Source organism: Rhincodon typus, chromosome 23 (assembly GCF_021869965.1).
Source record: "Rhincodon typus isolate 14 chromosome 23, sRhiTyp1.1, whole genome shotgun sequence".
NCBI classification, from domain to species: Eukaryota; Metazoa; Chordata; class Chondrichthyes; order Orectolobiformes; family Rhincodontidae; genus Rhincodon; species Rhincodon typus.
In genome coordinates, this window is record NC_063354.1 from 30,484,560 (window position 1) to 30,508,558 (window position 23,999).

General features: G+C 40.2%; 1 protein-coding gene across 1 annotated transcript in view; it reads right to left on the reverse strand.

Moving 5' to 3' along the window:
* Positions 1-23,999, reverse strand: part of arhgap44a (Rho GTPase activating protein 44a) — a 188,381-nt gene that overhangs the window by 33,665 nt on the left and 130,717 nt on the right. The window contains exons 8-14 of the mRNA XM_048611123.1: positions 21,133-21,260; positions 15,541-15,652; positions 13,140-13,221; positions 11,212-11,292; positions 9,399-9,512; positions 8,054-8,145; positions 2,489-2,669 (exon numbers count right to left, since the gene is read on the reverse strand). Coding sequence (XP_048467080.1) covers positions 2,489-2,669; positions 8,054-8,145; positions 9,399-9,512; positions 11,212-11,292; positions 13,140-13,221; positions 15,541-15,652; positions 21,133-21,260 — 790 coding nt within the window. The remainder of the gene's footprint in view (positions 1-2,488; positions 2,670-8,053; positions 8,146-9,398; positions 9,513-11,211; positions 11,293-13,139; positions 13,222-15,540; positions 15,653-21,132; positions 21,261-23,999) is intronic.

Genomic DNA, 23,999 nt, shown 5'->3' on the forward strand with positions numbered 1-23,999 from the left:
TGAGGTGATGTCGCATTCAAAATTACAATAAGTTAAAATTATGGTGTAAAGAATGTTGTCAGTTTTTCTTTCATTACCCAAAGTGCTTCCAATAAGTAAAGACATTCTAAAACTGAAAAGATACACCAACAATGCAAATTGAAAAACATCTTTAGCATTTTTAAACTTTGTTACATGCTTAACTGGAGTAAATGTACAAAGCTACATATCGAACAAAAGCTAACATTCCTTTAACTACATTTAATAAGCTTCATGGTAACCTGCAAAATCTAACTGGACTATCTAAATATGTAAGAATGACAAATTCAGTATATGCAAACAGGAAAACACAAACTGTGGCAATTAATGCACTGGAATGAAAAGATTTACAAAATACTAAAAGCTTATTTTACACTGATCATTTTAACGTGCTGTATTTTGGTGGAAAGTCAAAAAATTGCTTACCGCAGTAGCCATGTTGGACAAGATGCAGAACGTGATCTCATGTAATTTGGGCTGTAAACATGGTAAAATGTGTAGTCTGGGCAAGAGTACTCAACTGACATGAATTTACAGCTAAAAGTATTCAGTTAACACGAATGAGAACAAAAATGTGACAGTAAGAATGAGGTAGCAACACAACTGCAGCATTCCCAGGTGGGCAAAAGGTAAAAGAAAGATGAAGAAAATTAGGGAGAAGCTGGTATGAAATGCCTGGACAATACACATCACAACACAATTAGGAGCATCACGGAGTTACCCACAATAGCACACGGCAGCCTTAGTGTATGTACGCAGTACATGTTATAACGTGGATAACTGATACAGTAACACTTACAACAAAATATTGAGACAAGAAAGTGAGAATATACAAAGCACACCATTTTCTTTCACCAGTTGTTCTCTTCCCTTCTCCGCACTGTGGAAGGTGCAGTTCTAATGGGAAATGGTTCCACTGGGACCAGCCAACCTCTAGCATATTGCCAAGTGTCCATAACTCATAAGTGATCCTTTGTAGGCTATTCAGATGAGGTACCCATCAGAAACAAGCCCAATTATGTCCATAGTAAATGATTATACACCCACACACACACACACATATTCACTCACACACACACACACACACATACGTGTAAAGGAGTAGGAATCTTGAATAATTTCCCTGCCACCCCCACACCCAAACCCAAAAACACTGGCATCATTTGAGTGCCCCTATTGTTGCCCCAGCTGTCCCAGCAGAGACCAGGAATTAACCCTGGCAAATTTCCAGGTCTATCTGGCTCAGTGACTCAATGACTAAAGCCAACAAGCCAACCGAAGAACCGATCCATATTGCTACTTAACGTTCAGGACATGGGTCAATATTCAACTTTCATACGAATTATTGATGAGCTAACCCTAAGTGAACCAAACTGGACAGATGTAGCATAAAATGGAACATCAAAGTTTTACTTTGACAAACAGGACCATTTACAACCTCCCCATTCCCCCTTGTGTAGACCCATAGCCTAAATCATCAATAGCTTGTTCAGTTCCATTCACTGCAAGGTTCACTCACCCTCGTCCTAAATATTTACTTCACAAATACATTTTTCCACAGTTACAAGCATCAGTGAATTGTCTTTTGAATGTATTGAAACCTGGTGACACTCTGATGAAGGATTACATCCTTATAAAGGCTTTGTATTGCAGTTGAAATGCAGTTGAAAATTATGGACCAAAGAAATAAAGTAACTGATTCGTATACAAACTATCCCAAAACTTAGATCTTTATTCATTGAAGGTTATACAGCCAGGTGGGAATAATTCCATATAACTGGCCAATAGCTGAAATGTACGTGGCTTTTGGTGAGATAAAGGCTTTTACCTGCTAATGCTCTGAGTGATAACAGGAACATCATTCCTCCTGCTCACTCGAAAGGTAAAAATTATTTCATACGTACCATCACCAGATCCTATTAGCACAGTTAATCTCTCTCATCAGTTATCCAGGAAACACACAACTGAATACACACACACCCCATCACACATGTTTCTAACTTGTATGAAATACACACACTCATAGTAGTGCAGATGCCTGGCACAGTAAAACCTACACTGTTGAACCTGTATCAGTGCAAAAACTTTGTGATACTGATACTTTTAGCATAGGCTAAAGTGATATTTACGTTGATATTTGGGCCATTCAGGCAGAGAATTGAATGTTTTATATATAAAGTCTTTTTTTAAAAGTCCTGTTGAATATTGTGCTGACAACGTAGATAAAAGAAAATTAAATTCATGCAAATTTTAATTCTTTTCCAATAAATGAAAATGAGAAGTCACTAATGCTGAAATTAACTGCATTAATATCAATTCAAAATATCTTTATGAAGTATATTTGTATACCGTCCCCATGTATATCGTTTCACTCCAGTTTGGATCTTCTTCAGCACGCGGTTTTATCCATATGAAACAAAATTGCTCTGTACAAAGTACTTATGAAAGCAGGATAATAACTAGTACCTACCCATCCTTTTTGTAAAACTCCAGCATCATGTTGTCAGTTGCAACGCTGAGTGGTCGCCTGCCCTGGTCGTGCTGCTTGCGGTCAGAATGATCGATGTCTGGAGATGGCATGGAGTTGTAGTTTGCATTATGGTTGGTGTGGACTGGGCTGCCATAGCTTCCAGTGACATTAAATTCAATATCTGTTTGCAAAGGAAATACAGTTCACAGTCCATTACTGCAAGAATCCAATATCTACAAATTTTCTTCCACTCCATGTCACAGCATCTTTTATTGTCTTCCTACTACATCAACGTCTCCATTTCCTCAAACAGAATTTCCTCTCTTGTTCTTGCAATACAGTAATGATGGTTCCTCTGCAAACATACTTTCTCTATATACACTGTTCCTCTCCCATGAATCCCCACTTTGTTGAAAGCAAGACTCACTTCAAAACCTACCCCATGATCTCCTTTCTTACAATTTTCTTACAAGTTTTATACAAAGTAATCACTGCTCTTTGTTTTACATCATCACTTTTAAAAATAAATCTTGCTTGTGTAATTCTTGGGATGTGGGCAGTGCTGGCAAAGTTGTTACTTGTTGACTTCTGCAGTCTTGTCCAAATTGGAACAATCTAATATAATCATTCATTTACGACAGCATTAGTTTCCATAGTGTTATTCTGGAAACGGAAGGCAGGGAGAAACTCAATAAAATTACAATCACCAGGGAAGTAGTACTGAGTGAATTGTTGGAGCTGTGGGCTAATAGATTCCTGCTTTCATAAGTACATCCTTGGGTCTTAAAAAAAGTGGCTGGTGAGACAGTTTATGCATTGATTTTAATTTTCCAAGATCTGGAAAAGTTCCACTAGATTGAGAAATAATGACTACAACTCCTTTATTCAAAATGTGTGGGGCATAGAAAGTAGGAAACCACAGGTCGGTGTGTTCAAGGTGAGACGGTGGAAGCTATTATTAAAGACATTATAGCAGGGGACGTAGGAAGGTTCAAGGTAGTCAGGAAGAGTCAGCATGGTTTGTGAAAGGTAAATCATCTTTAACCAATTTATTAGAGTTATTTGAGTAAGTAACATGTGGATAATGGGGAATCAGTGGTTGCCCTGTACTTAGATTTACAGAAGGTATTTGATAAGGTGCTGTATTAAAGATTGCTCTGGAATGGTGTGGGAGATAGTATATGGACATGGGTAGAAGATTGACTAGCTAACCGAAAACAGAGAATAGGCACAAATGCATTTCTGAGGAAGGGTCACTGGACCCAAAACGTTAACTCTGATTTCTTCTTCACAGATGCTGCCAGACCTGCTGAGCTTTTTCAGCAACTTCTATTTTTGTTCCTGATTTACAGCATCCACAGTTCTTTTGGTTTTTACAAATGCATTTTCATTTTAATTGATAAGTTATAATGAGCAGTGTGCCAGAGGATTATTGCTGGGGTCACGACTTATTATAACTTCTGTAAATGATTCGGAGAGACTGATGGTGATTGCTAACTTTTTTAAAAAAGATAAGTAGGAAAGTAGTTTGTGAAGAGGACATAAGGAGCCTACAGTAGGATATAGAAAGGTAAATTGAGTGGGCATAAATCTGGAAAATGGAGAGAATATGTGACAATATGAAGTTGTTCATTTTGGAATAATAAAGAAAGATATTATCTAAATGGTGAGAGATTGCACAGTTCTAAAATATTGAGGGATACAAACATATAAAATATAAGCAGCACAGAGCCTGTGGCTCCTTGAGACTGCTCCACCACTCTATACGATCTGTTTATGTGTTAAATCCCACATTTACATCTACCTCAAAGAATCATTGATTCCATTGTTTAACAAGAATTGATCTGCCTCTGTCTTAAAATTATTCAATAGCCCCATCTTCACCTGCTGGAGCTGGTCGCCCTAATTCATAAATCTCAAAACATCAATACTCAAGTTCAGCAAGTGATTAGGAAAGCTAATAGAATGTTATTGTACATTGCAAATCGAAATGAACTCAAAAGTAGGGAGGTTATTCTTTCGTAATATGGGCAACGGTAAGATCATACCTGCAGCACTGTGTACAGCATTGGTTCGAAGGACATAAATGTATTGGAAGCAGTTCAGAGAAGGTTTACAGGATTAATACCTGGGATGAATGGATTGTCTTATCAACAGGCTAGGCTTGAATCAGCTGGAGTTTAGAAGAATACGAGGTGACTTGATCGAAACCAAGACTATTCTGAGGGGTCTTACCAGGCTGGATATGGAGAGGATATTTCCTTTTTTGGAAGAATCTAGAACTAAAAGTCATCATGGTCCTACCAGACAATAGGGCTGCTCTCTCATTAGAGATTGAGAAACATTCAGTGATGGTTTAACCTGAGGGTCACCACATCTCAGGCGAGGGGTGGGGTTGAGAAGGAGAGTCCTTTGTGGTAACCTCAGCTGGCATCGGAATTGAGCCCACGCTGCTGGCTTTACAAACCAGCCATCCAGCCAACTAAACTAACCAACCCATTAGCTAGAACTATGGAGTCACTGTTAAAACAGAAAGGGTCACCTTTTTAAGACAAAAATGAGAATTTTTTTTCTTTCACAAGGTCACGAGTCTTTGGAACTCTCTGTCTCAAAGGGCAGTGGAACCAGAGCCTTTGAATATATTTAAGGCAAAGATAGATTATTATTAAGATAGGGGCATTAAAGGTTATCAGGACAGACAAGAATGTGGTGATCAGATCAACCATCATAATACTAAATGGTGGAACAGCAGTCCTGTGGAGCTGAGTGATCTACCTCTGCTCCTAATTTATATGTTTGTGTGAGAATGTCCTGAATCCTGCACTGAATACCATCATTTTTTCTATCTCCAGTAAAATTTCCTACCGCCTTTATCTAAATGGTGAGAGATTGCACAGTTCTGAAATATTGAGGGATACAAACATATAAAATATGAGCAGCATTGACCCTGTGGCTCCTTGAGACTGCTCCACCACTCATTACAATCATGTCTGATCTGTTTATCTTTTAAATCCCACATTCACATCTACCTCAAAGAACCATTGATTCCCTTGTCTGACAAGAACAAAAAGGCTACTGCCTTTAACTACTTCTTGTTAATCAGAGCAATGGATAGTAACAGCCAAGTGCTGTCCTGCCACTTGGCAGAGAACAGAAAGTGGTGATTTGAGAAAGGAATGTGGTAGTGCACTTGACAGTGGCAAATGTAGTTGCCATTCGTGTCACTAACTGTACGCAGCGCACGTTTCAAAGTCACTCACTAACAGTCAAACAAAAGCTAAATGTGGGCAGTTTGTACTGAACCCCATGTAGTCAAAACCAACAGCTTGATGTCGTCATTTCAATATGCTTTTGCTAAATTTCAATATTCCATGGAGGGATTTTCGATACTGGGAATAGAATGCTCACATTCAGTATGCAGTCTTAGCGTACTTAGAAGTAGCATGATATCAAGGTTACAGCAACATCCTAGACATTAGAGTGTGCAAAGATTAACATACAAACATGAATGCCTCAGTATGCATTTTTCTAGGCACTATTTAAATTGGGGTATTAAGCACAGCATAGGGAATATAACCCAAACACTCAGCATCCACATGGCTGCTGACTTTAGCTCTCTGCTTCCATGACTGATCAAAATGCATCTTCTACTACCCAATCAATATCAAGGCCTGGATTTGTCATTATATCTCAGAGCTACATTTTGTCATAAATTAAGCTATCTTTGTTATGCTTTTACTGAAACCTAGGGCCTCTGGCCTTGCCTCTTTCAAAGACGAAAGCTAGAAGTACAGAAGCTGGAAGTTTGGGCTCTTTACTATTGAAAGGATATTAAATGCATGACACCAGTGAAACACTGATTCACTAAGATGCTGCCTGGAAAGAGGAAGTACTACTACACAGAAAGATATGGAAAACTGGCTCTTCTTATCATGACACTAACGCAGGTTACAGAGTACCAAAATAGAAGCATTGGAAATCATGAAATAAAGGGAGGGAAAATGGAAGTAAACAATTTCCAACAGTTACAAAATGCAGAATACAAAGTCAAATGTCAGGGATTTTGAACAGAAGGCAGGAAAACATCCTCACCTCAAGGGTTGTGAGTCTGCAGAAGTGAATCAGAGAATTCCTACAGTGTCTAAACAGGCCATTCGGCCCAACAAGTCCAAACCTCCCCTCCGAGCAGCATCTGACCCAGACACATTTCCCTATCCCTGCATTTCCCATGTCTAATCCAAACATCCCTGGACGCTATAGGCAATTTAACATGACCAATCCACCCACCCTGCACATCTTTGTACGGTGTGAGGAAACTCCACGCAGGCACAGGGAGAATGTGCAAACTCCACACAGACAGTCGCCTGAGGGTAAAATTGAACATGGGTACCTGGTGCTGTGAGGCAGCTGTGCTAACCACTGAGCCACTGTGCCGCCCAAGTGACTTCAAGGCTTTTGGTCAAACACATTTAGTGTCCAGATTGAGATTGGATTGGATCAGTAGATGAAAGAGAGGGGTTGAGGTATATGGGAAGCAGAAGGTAAATGTGATTATAACGAGTTAGTTGTATGGAGGGACTGGTTGGGCCTAGAAGCCTGCTTCTAGGGGGGAAAGTCTATTGTTGCTCAAGAAGTCTCTTTTCATTCCAAGTGTTTTTTCACACATAGAGTTTCAAGTGTTTCAAGATACTTGGAGAGTGAAATGCAGTGCTTTGGCCCTAGGTATGTCAATGATATGGTGCATCCTTTCACTGACCTTAATAGGTCTCTTAACTGGCTCAAGTTATATCCTTACCCGTGGGGACAAATCGCTGTTTCACCTCCCACCTGGAAAATGACCCTGGAAGAGGCACTACGGCAAAAAAACCAACAACGTGGCCAGTGATGGGGAATTGTAATCCCATTTTAGTTGCTTAATAACTCTCCCCACAGTTACTGCCAAGCATCTCCAGCATCTACGATGTTTTGCTTTTATATCAGAATGCGATTTCAAGGCTAACACACCCTTATGTGAAATCAACAATCATCGTCTCCTGCATGAATAGAAAATTAGTGCTTGTTGCCTTGAAGTCCTTGTCAATGAATCTTTTGAGCCGAGAAACCTCAGCTTGATCAAGTCTCTGATTATTTCACAAGAACCACTGAGGGAGAGCAGACTTTCAACACACCAAGAAGGGCTAGATTTGAATAATATTGTTTGGATGTGAGGTGGGGGTAGATAGTGTCTGGTTGTTTCTGGAAGACACAGGTTGGCCACTGATTTCCATTTTCAGGACATATCTCGGTGTGGCATGTGTCCTACACATTCCACTCGGACAGGAACCAAAAAGCGTGTTTAAATTGATTTTTAAGGAGCCTGGAGGGGCACAGCTATTACTCCATCCTGATCTGCTGCTATACTGGGGCCTCCCCTAGCCTGAAGAACATACCACCTCCCTCCCCACCATTGCACCCTCCCCCCCAACTCCAATGCCATGGGAAATTAGGTGGAGCAGGACTCGTCAAAAGCTGCACGACGGGGAAAACTACCTTGAGAGGTTTACAATAAGACATTTCAGTATTTACCTCCTGGGAAGAACCAATCAGCATGTTGAATGATGGGTTCAATGATTCCAACAATCTGTATTGAGACTGTTGTCATCATTTCAGTCATAGACCTATGGATAAAAAAGGAATGGCCAGGTTAACTTTATTTTAGCAAACAAACTATCCATAAAATGTCTGCATTTTGCAAAGAATTATTTTACAATACTTCAGTGGTTAAATATCAGGTTATACAAAATCACATTGTAGATTCAGTCAATCTGCAATTTAACTGATTCATGTCGCATGGCAATGACAGTACAGGCTTGGTAGTACAAATCTCGAAAATAACTGAAAAAAAGTGTTACTGAAACTTTTTACCTTGCGTTCTTCAGGACAAATAAAGAAGGACAAATTTCAAACAATTGTAACAAGTTATACCATAGGAGAAAAGCGTGCTGATTGATTGGCAAGATAACTCTGATTTTCCAAAGCTTTGCCGTGGGAATAGCAACAGGATCACAGGCTTCCCAAGCTCCTGGGTGACTCCAAAAAGTCACAGGCTTGAATATATTCCTCTTGTTTGCAGAGAACGGGTCAATATGTATGCAAGTATATCCCTTCCAGCAAACAGAAATGAGCCTCATTACAAGCGTGACTGATTATCTCAAATTGGTTGTTAGTATTTTTATTGACACTCCCAGAATTATTCAGCAAGTGCTGCTCAATTATGGAATCCAATCAAACACTAGACATTTTGTTTTGGGTAAGTACAGGCTGTTTTTACCTCTTATGAACAGACAAAGGAACATTCTACTTAATCCGATCAGCCAACTGTGACAATGTACAACCTAGCCTGGTGTTGCACCAACAGTGAAATTCATACACAACATTGCTTGATTGTGTGGTAGGCAGAATGTCTTTTTGGTCTGACAGTATCCTGTTACTGGAACATGCCAAACGCTCACACAAACCCTGCATAGTAGCAGCATGAGACAGCTCACTTAGCCTGTTGTTAAAATCTTTGAGTTGATGATTTGCCTTTCTAGGTTAAGTCACAGCAGACTGAGCAAGCTTCAGGCCCTAAAGTGGTTCTTTTCTCCTGTAATGTAAGTTGTGTGATTGTTTGAAATTTGGCATTCTTACATTTGTGCTAAGGTAGAAAGCTTCAGCAACACGTTTCTCTTTTCACCAATCAGAGGATGTGTGTTGATTTTGTGAGCCAGGCCCCAAGAACCATAATCTATTTCCAAATTATAAGGCACTCCAAAGATCTACATGGATCTAAATTCCTTTATATATTTGACCTATTTAAATTCATAAATTTTCCAAAATTGGGCTAATAGAGTTTCACAGTAATTCACAATATAACAGGACAAACTCTTACCCTTCATTAGCTGTCCACAGCAGGTTGGGTCCAAGGACAATTGCCATGTTACCAGGTGTCATTTTGTTGGCATCTTGATATTCTGATAGCTTGGCTAGAAACTTGATTAAGTATCTGCAGATTGAAGATACATTGTATTCTGCAAATCACTTCATTTTATAGAATGATGGAGATTTTGACTATGGTTTCAACAAATGGCAATTGTATAATCATCTTAACATTACTGCACCTTGTTTTCAGGGAAATTAATCAGGCACTGAACCAAAGAAGTGGATTGTAGAAGGGGTGATCAAAAGCTTGGTGAGGACTGTGGGTTTTAACTAGACAGCATCAACCCTGGATATACAACAGGGACAATGGTGAGATGAAATAGTATAACATTCTAAGTATCTATTAGACCTTGTTGTGTTTAAAAAGGCATTCTAATTGAGAAGTAAGTAAATAAATTATGGCCAACCAGTGATGCCTATATCCCATGAATGAATTTTTAAAAAAAACTCTTCGCTCCATTTAATTCCATCAAGTACTTAATTACTTATAAAAACAATCATTTGATGTATTCATCGCCTCACATTAAAGACAGCGAATCCTTTTACAAAAACTTATAGCTGTCAATTAAACTGTGATCTTGGAGATCCCTCACTGTGATGATGATAGATTGTGGAGCAGTCAAACTATTAATAAACAGTAAAATAACAAGTTCTACCCTTTTGACTGCAGGGTAGATGTTAATTTCAAACCATTAAAGGATCTGCTGATTTAAATTATTTGACAATGTGACAGTTATACAGAACTTATCCACTTTTAATACACATTCACGTCTGCTTTTAATACTTGCCATGACTTCTTCAAAAGAACTCTTGATAGGTTCAAAACTTTTCTTCAAATATCTAAAGCCTTGTTTTAGAAATCAGAGGAGCAGGAAAGTCGATGTTTTGGGCCGAAACCCTTTGTCAGGACTGGGGATCACTTATCTGGCACTGTTTACAGCTTGTGTCCCGGTTCCCTATGCACCTGGCACACTAACCTCACACCTTTGCACAAAGTGACTCTCTGTGACTTTTAAATCACAGAATTCCGCAATTTCTGCCATGAGAAAGTTTGATTTGATTTATTGTTTGATTTGATTTATTATTTGATTTGATTTATTATTGTCACATGTACCTAGGTATAGTGAAAAGTTTTGTTTTGTGTGCAATACAGGCAGATCATAGCATACACAGTGCATTAAGGTAATAGAACAGAGTGAAGAATACAATGTTAGCAGGTGTGGATTGACATCCTCTCCATGCTGGCTATTCTGCTCTCAAGGAGCTGTTAGATTTAAGGTACATTCTGCATTTCTGAAAAAGCCATGAACAGAATCTCCTGCAATCTGTAATATGGGGAGCTCTTTCTTATCGCAAGAAACCAGGAGCAGAGTGGCAATCTGACTGAGATTGCTACTCCTCGGAAAATCCAGCCTATTGTGTCACAGGAGAGTTTTACTGATTAAGATTGAGGCGTGAAGATCAAGTAAAAAATGTTAACCTTTTACCAAACGTGAAGTGCTAAAATAAAAATGTAGAACTGACTGCAGATTCAGATCAAGAATTTCTCAGTGTACTTCTCTGATGCCCACAGTTTTCCTCAATGGTGTGCTGAAAATGTCAATAAACACCACGGTTCATAGATTCATTCTATAGACTGTTTTGGTAATCCTTACAACCAGTGTAATTATTCCTTTTGCAGCACCAATGCTAATGATAAAATAAGTAGAAAGCAACTGTTTAATTACATACAATTACACAAGCGAAGCTGTATTTAAGTTTACCTGAAATTGTTATAATTTTCCTTGGGTAGTTTCTCGCACGCATTCCATAAAGCTTGAAGCCGCTTCTCTTGATCTTGAATGCTGGTTATTTTAAACACAGAATGACACTTATGCATTTTGCAAATATTTTGTTTGTTATTCTGATTCACGGTTCATAAATGTGAATTTCTTAAATGTATGTCACAAGAATTTGATTTTCTGGAAATGAAACTTTGACCATTTCAAATAATATTTGCATCTACTAGTCTTCAACTACCTGTGACTAAATTTAGACTGTCATGTAATCTCAGCTATCGTTTTCTTCCAAGCTCAACTTTGATTTCCATTGCTCTGAACCCATTTCTATCAACATTTATAGCCTCATACTCTCACTGTGTTTTTGCTTTTCCTTTTATTCTCTCTTTTTCAGTTTCCACTCGACTGGTTAAGCAAGCTATTACCCAGAACTTTTGCCTAGGTCATGCTTCAACTAACCATTGGAAAGTGAATCAAATTAAGCAACATAGACAAAAGCTGTCTGTGATTTTCTGCAGTTCCTTGTATAACTATGCAATTGGTTGCTAACTGATAGAGAACAAGAGCTGGAAGTACAGTCGAGAGGCCAGTGAAAGGTACAATTAGCCTGACTGATCAGTGGGCCAGTTCCCCTTCTGCAGCAAACCTCCTGGCTATTTTGGTCAAGGTAACATTGGAGACCAGCAGAGCTACTGTCATGCATTTGGCATTCAGTCTATCAAAATCAGGAAGCACCTAATTAAGGCTGACTGGAAAACTGCTGATTCCTGCAGTTGGCACGGGCCCGTTTAAATGCTTGGAGGTGGCAAACTGAGGGCTCGTAGCTCAGATCAAGATGCCATCCCTCCCCGAAAAGTACAGGAGTATCCATTGACCATCCCGTGGTAGGCTCCCAACACAGAAATGACCTGCCAGCAAAAATCAATTAAAGCTTAGAAGAAGTTGGAAAGACAGCTTGAAGCATCCTTTTGCTTACCTACCTGGCTTTACAACCCACTGCTTCTTTTCAAGCTGAAAGAAGCTGGCTGGATCCCCGTTCTTACTTGGACAGAAAACCTGTCTCCAGGCCATTTTCGGAGCTTCCCAGTGACTGCTTTCCTCTTGGATTGAGGTTGACACCTGGGAACAACCTTGGCCTCTGTTTCCCACCCGCAGTGGGAAAATCTAACCCCAAGAACCTGCCATTTCTGAGGATGAGCAAACAGCTTAACTTCCATCTCTGTAAAAGGAGCCATGAGGGGAAATTCCAGAGAGATGAGGTTGCATACTTTTCCTCATGTGGGAAGGTCCCTACTTTCTGTTTGGGAGCTTCATGTCATGTTGTGAATGCTACAAGTTATGTGAATAATATGGACATGAACCTGGATAAGAAGGTATGAAATGAGAAAGGGCCAATCAAACAGTCTGTGCCTTACAGGGCCAATGTAAAACTATTTTTTCATGGACTTAATTATATCATTTAATTTCACAAAATAAATTCCTGCATAATTAATTCAGTAATCTTACTGTATAACTCTGCCTTGCTGCCCTTTTCTATCCCAGTCACCCAAACACCTTCATCTCCTGTCAAGTGTTTGTTATTTCAGACTGCACTTTTCTGGATAACCTTCAATCCAATTCCCAACTGGATACTCATTCAATTTCTTTTTTGAATAAGTAAATTAAATACCTCAATTCATTTCACATAACTAGGCTTCTGAAGAAATAACAGCTTTTGATTATTATACTACATGACTCAACACATCAGGGCAAAATACATGAGACAGTTGCTTATTTTACATAATTATCAGTGTGAGTTGCTTATTTTCATTTTGCTTAGCTCAATATAATCCAGGATTGTAATAAAAGGGATGGACTTTAAATCATAAATGCAGACTGTATGCAATTGAAAGAACTCATCATTAAATACTTACTTTGATGCCTGTATCCATTCATCATACAATTCAAACGTCATCAAGGGTTCTGGTAGCTCACGAAGATACGACTTAAGAGCTCCTTATAAAGGAAAGCAGTGTATTTTCATCTTGTTAATGCAGTAAAAGGATTACTGTAAATACTGTCATAACATCCTGGACCAATTCTTCAAAGATTGAATGGATTACATAGAGCTTTCCAAGTTAAAAGAAATATTCTGAGATATAAAACCCATGCAGATTCTTAAAAAAATGTGACTTGTAAACTTCTAGTATTTTTAGAAGATGTGGAATGCAGAGTAACCAATATTAAATGATTTTATTAAGGATTTTAATGTTTCCAATACTGGTTTCAGGAGTTAAAAGTTCCAAAAGCTCTTTGACAGTGACTGAGAAAAGGTGAGTGTGTGAGGCAAGTGAGGGGTGACTGGTGGATGAAGTGAGGAGGCTCCCACATGGGTAAGGTGCCATGTGGGTCAGGAGGGTAGATTCCCAATTATGTATAGTGCCAGGTGGGTGAGGGGTATAGCATGCCAGGTGGATGACATGGGTAGGGTGCTAGGTAAGCAGATGAGTGCTGAGAGTATGTCGGGGTTAGGATCTGGTAGGGCCAGACTGTTGAGGGGGAGGATAGGGAAGAGTGGGGAAGAGTATCAGAAGAGAGTTAGTTCCAGCAGGGCTTGGCAGGCCTGAGGATGGGTGTCAGGGGTGGCGGGGTTTCAGGAGGGGTGGGGGTGACTGTTTGTCATTGAGGGGTGAGTGATGAGTTAGGGGTTCTGTTTAATTGTTACAGAGGAGGGAGGGTATATTTTTAATTCTGCAATTTCCCTGATTAATGATAAAGCTAAACTGAGTTGGAACCCTGCAAATTCTCGAAGAATTTTTTCGGAGGGCTCCAGGCACCCGGGAACTGCTCATCAGAGGAATCGACTGCCTGGGCCAATCCCATGGAATTAGCTATGTCAGCAAATCCAATATGGTCCCAATCTAGTCTGTGTTGCTCCTACAACTCCCCTGGCCATCAAAATATCTGGGCCAATTAGCTTGCCCACTGATGCTTTTTCCAGGAATTTCTGACAGGAGCAAAAAGTGATGGGGATTTGGTGTAACATCGGATCCTGCCCCAAATCCCACTTACACCCACTCATAATATTGGTTCCTGACCCTGGAGCCACTAAGTTTCATCTCTGAGCTACACGTACCAACTTAAGGAAAATTACCACTGCGCTCATTGCTTTCTCAGTAATTCAATTCAGTAAATGAACAAGTTCACATTTTCCACAGCCAAACAAATTGTCCACAAGTTGCCTTGGCTTCCCAAACGCACAAAATCAAAACTCACAGACCGTAATAGAAAAACACTGCTACCATAGATTACTGACTTGAGCCAATCACTGACAGGCAGTGCTCCATTTAAGGGCTGGATAGAGAATAAAAACTCTCTTGGACTTCAGACAGCTAAGGTTTACACAATCAATACAAAACTAAAATGGTGCAGATGCTGGAAATGTGAACTAAAAGCAGAAAATACTGGAGATACTCATTAAGTTTGGCAGCATCTGTGAAGAGAAACAAACATTAACTGCCTCTATTTTCAATCTTAAGGCAAGAGTTGGGAATTGAAAACTGAGACTTTGCATATTCATTAAAACGATCAGAAATGAAGCTTAAGAGACTGTCTTATAGAAATATAGTAGAAGACTATTATATACACTCTGCCAGTGTGCATGCTATATTTTAAAAACTAGCATTATAAACTGCTAAACCAAGACATTTGGAAGAATTACATACAATATGTATCTACAGAATTTAATGTGATGGAAAAATGAACTATTAAATGATTATACCCCAAATTTAAATCACACTTTCTTGAAAAGATTGGTTTAATTCCCTTCTGGACGCATATTCTACCACTGCAAAGACCCAAACACAATCTGAAGTAACACAGATCAGGCTAAACCTTGTATGAGGTTAAAATTGCTCAGAGATAGCAAGAACTGCCGATGCTGGAGTCAGAGACAACACAGTGTGGAGCTGGAGGAACACAGCAGGCCAGGCAGCATCAGAGGAACAGGAAAGTTGATGTTTTGGGTCAGGAGCGTTTTTCAGGACTGAAGACGGGTAATTCCTGAAACGTTGACCTCTCCTTTCCTCCAGATGCTGCCTTGCTTGCTGTATTCCTCCAGCCTCCTGTTTGTCTACCTTGGATTCCAGCATCTGCAGTTTTTCTGTCTCTAATCAAATATAATTAAGACTGAATCTGTCCAAAAGGACTGGTTGCTGTTGTAGAACATCCAATACATATTTAAAACCTATCAGTGTAATAATGAATATGAATCAATTAAGGCAATTTTACAATGACACCTTTCAAAATCACATCAATTCATGCTGTGCACCATACCTGCTACAGCATGAGGATCAACAGAATATTCCTGCACGTCCAGCACACCACAGTCAAGAGAAGCTTTCAGCTTTTTAAGTTTGGAGGCAGAAGCAGCTACTCTGAAGAGACCCTGGGGAAGAAACTCTGGTCAGCACCATTGGCAAAGAATAACATCTAACCATCTCAAAAACAGGCACAAAGGGTTACTTTCATTTTCGATAATCAAAAACGCTACTTATAGCAATGATTCTCTTGTCAAGTTAAATTGCTTGAGAAACAAGTTGGCCATGAGCCATTATATTTTATTCAAACTGAAAGCATAAGCACAGTTGGAGAATAGTATCAGGGTGTGAGCTCTCAGTTATGTAAGCAATATACACAGATAACCATTATCTATTTTATATTAAGTCTACAAGACAAAGATTATATCTGGTGTGCAGGAAGAATAATTTTATTGATTCAATTATATGAAAAAATACTTAATCTGCAACTAGTGTCACGTTCAGTAGTGTCCTCTGTGTCTGTGAGTGCTAAGTCTGCAATGTGACAGTATTATTTGAGAATAGACTTGACGTTGCACAGTGAACCAATGTGATTCAATTTGAAAGCTGAGTACTTGATTCACGAGTGCCATTGTCACATAAGGAACCGATCACAGATATCAAGGACCTCATTTTACATCCTTCCCATTTTCAAAAAAAAGTATTTTCCTCAATTCCAGATAGTTCCTTATGTCAAAAGATTCTACTGGGGAGAAGAGGCAAAAAACTACCTTCTGCAGTTCTCTGTCTACCCTTTTCTTGAGTACTCTTATGCCAGTGGTTTAGAATAAGGATGTAGAAAAATTTACACCAAACCAATTATTTCTCCTTCTATTATGTTAAAAAGACTCTTGTCTTGGATGTTGCGGGAAAAGCAATGGCAAAACTGTCAGCTGTTCCAGTTGTTGCTCCACTGAAACTGATATTAACCTCTAAAGTCTGCACATGTGCAGAATGAAATGGAAATTCCAAATAACAACCAAAAGAACTGCGGATGCTGTAAATCAGGGACAAAAACAAAGTTGCTGGAAAAGCTCAGCTGGTCTGGCAGCATCTGTGAAGAAAAAGCAGAATTAATGTTTCAGGTTCGGTGACCCTTCCTCAAGAACTGATGGTGGCTGGGAAAATGTCAGTTTATAGGCAGAAAATAGGGGAGGGGGATGGGGTAGGGAGTAAACAATAGGATAGACCCTAAAGAGAGAGAAGAGCAGTTGGACAGGCATTATATGTTATATTTGGAAATTCCAAAGTTGCTGGCAGTGATACTACCAATTCTCCAGAGGATGTGCTGTTGGGGGAACCATCAAACTGCAATTAATGGGAACTTATCACTCTTACACTTTTAGTCTCATTGTAAAAACCCCTGAAAAAGTTCATCCTTGTTGAACCAAATGTATACAACATATCAATTTCATCCTTAACATAATGCATCAACCTGAAAAGATAATCATATATTTGTGGAATATCAAAGAACAATAACAAAGAACAATACAGCACAGGAACAGGCCCTTCGGCCCTCTAAGCCTGTGCTGCCACATTTTGCCCTTCCATACTAAAACTGTCTTCACTTACAGGATCCGTATCTCTCTATTCCCTTCCAATTCATGTATTCGTCTGAGTGCTTCTTGAATGCTGCTACTATGTCTGCTTCCACCACCTTCTCTGGCAACATGTTCCAGGCTCTCACCACCCTTTGTACGAAAAACCTGACTTGCACATCTTTTTTAAACTTCCCTCCTCAGACCTTGAAACTGTTTCCCCTAGTAATTGATCTCTCCACCCTGGGAAAAAGCCTCATACTTTCCACTCTATCCATGCCATTCACAATCTTGTAAACTTCTATCAGGACGCACCTCAACCTCCTGTGTTCCAGTGAAAACAAACCCAGTCTATCCAACCTTTCTTCATAGCTAAAATCCCCGATACCAAGCAAAATCCTGGTAAATCTTTTCTGTACCCCCTCCAAAGCATCCACATCCTTCTGGTAATGTGGTGACCAGAACTGTGCACAATATTCCAAGTGTGGCTAACAAAGTTCTATAAAGCTGCAGCATAACTTGTCTATCCTTTCACTCAATGCCCCTCCAATGAAGGCAAGCACGCCATAAGCCTTTTTCCCTACCTTATCTACCTGCGCTGCCACCTTCAATGATCTGTGGACCTGCTCAGCCAGATTCCTCTGCATATCAATACTCCTAAGGGTTCTGCCATTCACTGTACAATTCCCACCTGTAGTTGACCTTCCAAAATGCATCACCTCACATGTGCCCAGACTGAACTCCATCTGCCATTTTTCTGTCCATGCCTCCAACTGATCTATATCCTGCTGTATCCTCTGACAATTGTCCTCACCATCCACACCCCGCCAATCTTTGTCTCGTCCACAAACTTACCAATTAGACCAGCTACAGTTTTCTTCCAAATCATTTACGTAGAGCATGAACAACAGAGGTACCACCATTGATCCCTGTGGAACACCAATAGTCACAACCTTCCATTCTGAAAAGCATCCTTCTACTATAACCCTATGTCTCCTATGACTTAGCCAGTTCTGTATCCATTTTGCCAGCTCACCTCTGATACCATGTGACTTTACCTTTTGTACCAGTCTGCCATGTGGGACCTTGTCAAAGGCTTTACTGAAGTCCTTTTCGACAACATCAACCACTTTTCCCGCATCACCTCCTCAAAAAACTCGGTCAAGTTATAAGGCATGACATCCCCTGCACAAAATCATGCCGTCTATCCCTAATAAGTCCATTTGCTTCTAAATGCGTATAGATCTTATCCCTGAGAAGCTTTTCCATTAATTTCCCTACCACTGACATGAGACTTACAGGCTTGTAATTTCCAGGATTATCCCTGCTACCCTTCTTAAACAATGGTAAAACATTGGCTACTCTCCAGTCCTTTGGGACCTCACCTGTGGCCAAAGAGGATACAAAGATGTCTGTCAATGCTCCAGCAATTTGTCCTTTTGCTTCCCTCAATATTCTGGGACAGATCCCATCAGGATCCAGGGATTTATCTACCTTAGATAACAAGATGTAGAGCTGGATGAACACAGCAGGCCAAGCAGCATCATAGGAGCAGGAAGGCTGACGTTTCGGGCCTAGACCCTTCATCTACCTTAGTACTTTTTAAGACGGACAATACCTCTTCCTTTTTAAAAGCAATTCGGCTTAGAAACCCAATGCTTCCTTCTTTGAGATCATCCTCCAACAATTCCTTCTCTTTGGAGAATACTGACATAAAGTATTCATCTAGGACCTCACCTACCTCTTCTGCCTCCACATATAGATTCCCTCCTTTGTCCTTGGGTGGGCCAACCCTTCCCCTGGCTACCCTCTTGCTTTTTATATAAGTATAAAAGGCCTTAAGATTCTCCTTAAACTTGTTTGCTAATGGCTTTTCAATTCCTTGTTTAAGTTTTTCCTACTTTCCTTATATACTTCAAGGGCTTTATCAGTTTGCATCCTCCTAGACCTTACGCATACTTCCTTTTTCTCTCTGACCAAGATCATAATGTCCCTGGTCATCCAAGGTTCACGTGACTTGCCAAACCTATCCTTCATTCTCGCAGGAATGTGCCACTCCTGAACTCTTATCAACTGCTGTTTGAAATATTCCCACATGTACGATGTAGATGTACCCTCACACAGCCACCTCCAATCAAAATTCTCCAGGTGCCGCCTAATATTGTTGTAGTTCACTTTCTCCCAATTTAACACCTGCACCCTAGGACTGCTGTTATCCCTATCCATGAGTATCGTAAAAGTCATGGTATTATGGTCACTACTCCCAAGATGCTCCCCACTGAAACTTCACTCACCTGGCTGGGCTCATTTCCCAAAACCAGGTCCAGTATGACCCCTTCCCTGGTCGGACTGTTTACATATTGTGTCAAGAACCTCTCCTGAATGGTCCTTACAAATTCTGCCCCATCCAAGCCCTGAGCATGTACTGAGTGAAAGTCAATATAGGGGAAGTTAAAATCACCCACCACAACCACCCAGCCGTTTTTACATCTTTCCAAAATCTGTCTCCATATTATCTCCTCTATCTCCTGTTGGATGTTGGGAGGCCTGTAGTATACCCCCAGGATTGTGATTTCACCTTTCCTATTCCTGAGTTCTACCCATATTGCCTCACAGCACAAGTCCTCTGATGTATCCTCCCTGTGAGATACTCCTTTACCAGTAATGCAACTCCCCCATCCCTTTTACCTCCCTTTCTATCACACCTGAAACATCTAAAACCTGGGACATTCAGCTGCTAGTCCTGACCCTCTTTCAGCCAAGTATCTGTAGTCACGATAATGTCATAGTTCCAAGTACGAACCAAAGCTCTAAGCTCACATACATTGAGATAGCAAGAACTGCAGATGCTGGAGTCAGAAACAACACAGAATGGAGCTGGAGGAACAGAGCAGGCCAGACAGCATCAGAGGAACAGGAAAGTTGACATTTCAATGCGGGACCCTTCTTCAGAAATCTACCTTGCCTATTATACTTCTCACATTGAAACACATGCAATTCAGACCACCTCCCCTGTGCCTTACAGCAGCATTTCCTTGCCTGTTCTTGTTCTTTGTAATGTTTGCCTTGGTTTCTACCTCTCCCTCAATTTCTGCAGCTACTACCCTACTCCGCTGGTTCCCATCCCCCTGCTACACTAGTTTAAACCCTCCCCAACCACTCTACCAACTCTTGCCCCAAGGATATCTGTCCCGGTCCTGCCCAGGTGTAACCCATCCAGTTTGTACAGGTGCCATCTCCCTCAGAACTGGTCTCAATGGCCCAGAAATCTGAAACCCTCCCCTTCACATCATCTTTTTAGCCATGTGTACATCCTAATTACCATGCTGTTTCTACTCTGACTAGCTTGTGGCGCTGGTAGTAAGCCTGAGCTAACTACCTTTGAGGTCCTACACTTCAACTTTCTTCCTAGTCAAAATTTCTCTATTATGATAAAATAATTCCACACGTTTTTAGTTTTTTTAAAAGTTTATCACTATTTTAGCTTCTATCTTAAATAATTCATAACCATTTCCTCCAGTACCCGAAAATTTTAATTAATGGTGAAGAATAAGAGGTGCTTAACTTCACGGTCAGTTATATGTAAATACCGCAATGTGTTCAGTGCCACCACTACTACATCCGCCTGACCCAGTGTCAGATTCACACCAATGTCAGAAAAGTTGAAATCCATAGCACAGAGACGGCTAAAACTTTGTGCACAGAATTCCTTGAGATCAGCAGTGAGCACCATCACTTCACTGCAAAATCCATCTCAATCTGATGGAGGTCCCAAACGACCAGCAATGATTATAACCAGGTCAAAGACCAGTTTTCTTACGACAGGAAACATTCAGTGTTGCTGTCATGCAATTTTTATTTTCAAATAATTCTGTTAATCCTTCGAAGTGGGAAAGGCCCAAAAAGTGGGTCAATAGAGTATATAGTTAGTGTTGTGCCACAAGTGCTTTCCAAAACAAAATCAATCTATCGCTGAAACAGCAGGAGTGGATGTTAGCCGAGCTGACAGGTTAAAGAAAGAGAAAGGTTACCTCTTCCTGCATGCCGCACTCCAGCAACATCGTCACACAGGCCTCAATAGGAAACGCAATTTCCCTTCCACTTATTGTAAGGTGTTCTCCCAGTGGTTTACCAAAAGAAGGTTTTTCTATCCAAGCCTCTTTAACAGGAAGCAAAAATGAAAATATTTCCAGACATTACAAAAAGCTCTGCACGATGCATCCTAATGAGTAAATGGATGAGCTGTCTATCTAACTTAACATCTCCCAGAGGGGATCTTTAATTTGCCATTGATCCTATTGGAACTCTGACCCACCACGTTTTCTTTCAACTGAAAACAAAACCAAGTAAACTTTTAGATAGCAGTGTTTATTTTGGATCAGAGTAGGTTCCTTTTCTCTTTCCAAGAACAGTCATGGTTATTAACCTGGACAGTCAGCAGTACAATCCTCCTGAAAGAAGATGACAGATGAGATTTTTCCAAATTGCTTTAAAATGGATGAATAACTACATTAATGAAAGCAATTAATTTTTGTCTTTATTTATGTTTTTGTTTCCATGTTTATTTTTTAAGAATTAGTTTCATTCCCCTCATTCTTTTCTTGAAGGCCTTAGCTCCACCCTGGTTAAGTATGAATTATGTTGCAAAGTAGATTATTAATTCTTTCATGGTTAAGTTGCAATCACCATGGAGATGTCAGTCTCTGCATATCTCTCTGTGATATGATTGAGCTCTGCATTTCTGGCTCGTACTTCCAAACTGGGCCTCTTTAGAAACATGGAGTGTAACTATTTCCAGATTCCTTCTTCGTAATGAAGGATTGTCAGGGGAATCCAAGACATGCCCCTTTATATTGGGTGTTAGCTGCCTTATTCAGGTAAGTACATTCATTTACTGACACACTGAAAAACAATGGGACATTTAAGTAATGTTTCCGTGTGTCAGTGTTATGATCCTAGAATGACACCTTGTTGACCATAAGTTTAATTTTTGGAGTTGTTTAACATGGTGGTCAGTCAGTGAAACATATCCACATGAGGCTGCAGATACTTTTGTTTTAGAATCCCTAATGGGGAAGAAGGCTATTCGGCCCAGCGAGTCCACACCACGCTTCCAAAGACCATCCCACCCAGGCGTGCCCTATCCCTGCATTTCCCATGGCTAACCTACCCAGTCTGCACGCCCCTAGACACTACAGGCAATTTAGCATCAATCCAACCTGCACATCTTTGGTCTGTGGGAGGAAACCAATGCAGACACGGGCAGAACGTGCAAACTCCACACAGTCACCCAAGGCTGGAATCGAACCCGGGACCCTGGCACTGTGAGGCAGCAATGCTAACCACTGAGCCACCCCGTGCCAGAATAAGCATTAGTTAATTACACAAAAGAAAAAAAATCATGAACCTACTGACATAAATTTAGAAAACGGTTTAGCAAGATCTCAGCACAAACTGCAAAACAAAATTCCAACCTGTTTCCCAATATGTCCCCCTTACAGAGACTCAAGTCCAAAGAAATTATACTCCTACCACAAACTGACCCTTTCCAGTTTCTTCTCCATGGACTGGGGAGAAATTTTCACAATTCCTTCTGGAGTCTGTGGCCATGAATCTTTCACAATTCTGAGGCCTAAACGTCCTCAGTTGTGACTACTTTAAGATTACTTGACAAACTCTCTTGCCTTTAAAAATCTAGAGGCCAACAAACTCTTCTGCTGAGTTCTACCACTAACCCAGATTGGGAGACTTTGTGGAGGCTTCAAGATGTAAAGTGACGCCTGCCGGAGTTTTAAACTTCCCAGGCAATTCCTATATAGTCACTGCACAAGGACTTCTGCAGGGGTCCAGACGTTATCGTTGGGAGCATGGCCAGTATTTGACTATCCAGAGAGCAGAAGATCAGGGCCAATGCATTTTGTGAAGCCATCACCTGAGTTTATGACCAGCAGCCTTCTTATTATTCGTATGATCAATACGTTTACTACAGCCGTAACTTCAGTTAATATTTTCAATTATTTAAATGAAATAAATGCAGAAAATATTACAGTGACTAATTTACATGTACTTTAGATAACTAACTAAATACTGGACTTGGGAGAGTAAAAAAAAGATGTGGCATAAAGTACATGTAAATTAGTCACTGTAATATTTTCTGCATTTATTTCATTTAAACAATTGAAAATATTAACTGAAGTTACGGCTGTAGTAAACGTATTGATCATACGAATAATAAGAAGGCTGCTGGTTATAAACTCAAGTGATGGCTTCACAAAATGCATTGGCCCTGATCTTCTGCTCTCTGGATAGTCAAATACTGGCCATGCTCCCAACGATAACGTCTGGACCCCTGCAGAAGTCCTTGTGCAGTGACTATATAGGAATTGCTAAAATAACTTACTTATTTTGGGCTTAGGAGCTCCCCCAAATTCTCTTCCCAAAGTAAATACACAGAGGCATCTACATTGTTGCTGAGCCTCATGTTTATACAAGTACACAAAGCCCTGGCTAGGCTACTTTGCAGTGCTAGCACGGGCAGTTCTCATTGCCTCATTTTAGAAAAGACAGATCACCCACAGGGGTGGGGGTTGTGCAGTGTAGATTTACTAGAATGATACATGGACTCAAAAGGTTAAACCACAAGGAGAGATTAAGGCTGCACTACCCGGAATTTAGAAGGTTAAGACATGACTTAATCACAAGTTTCAAACTCTTAAGGGACATAGGCTGGATAGATAGAGAGAGGTTATTCTGCTGGTTGGGGGTTGAAGACGAGGGAACGCAGTCAAGAAGTTTGAGGCTGGTGTGAAATTCTGAAGCTCTTCCTCAAACAAAGGTTGGTAGAAGGTTTGGAATTTGCTGCAAATAACAATTGTTGCTGCATCAATTGGTAATTTTG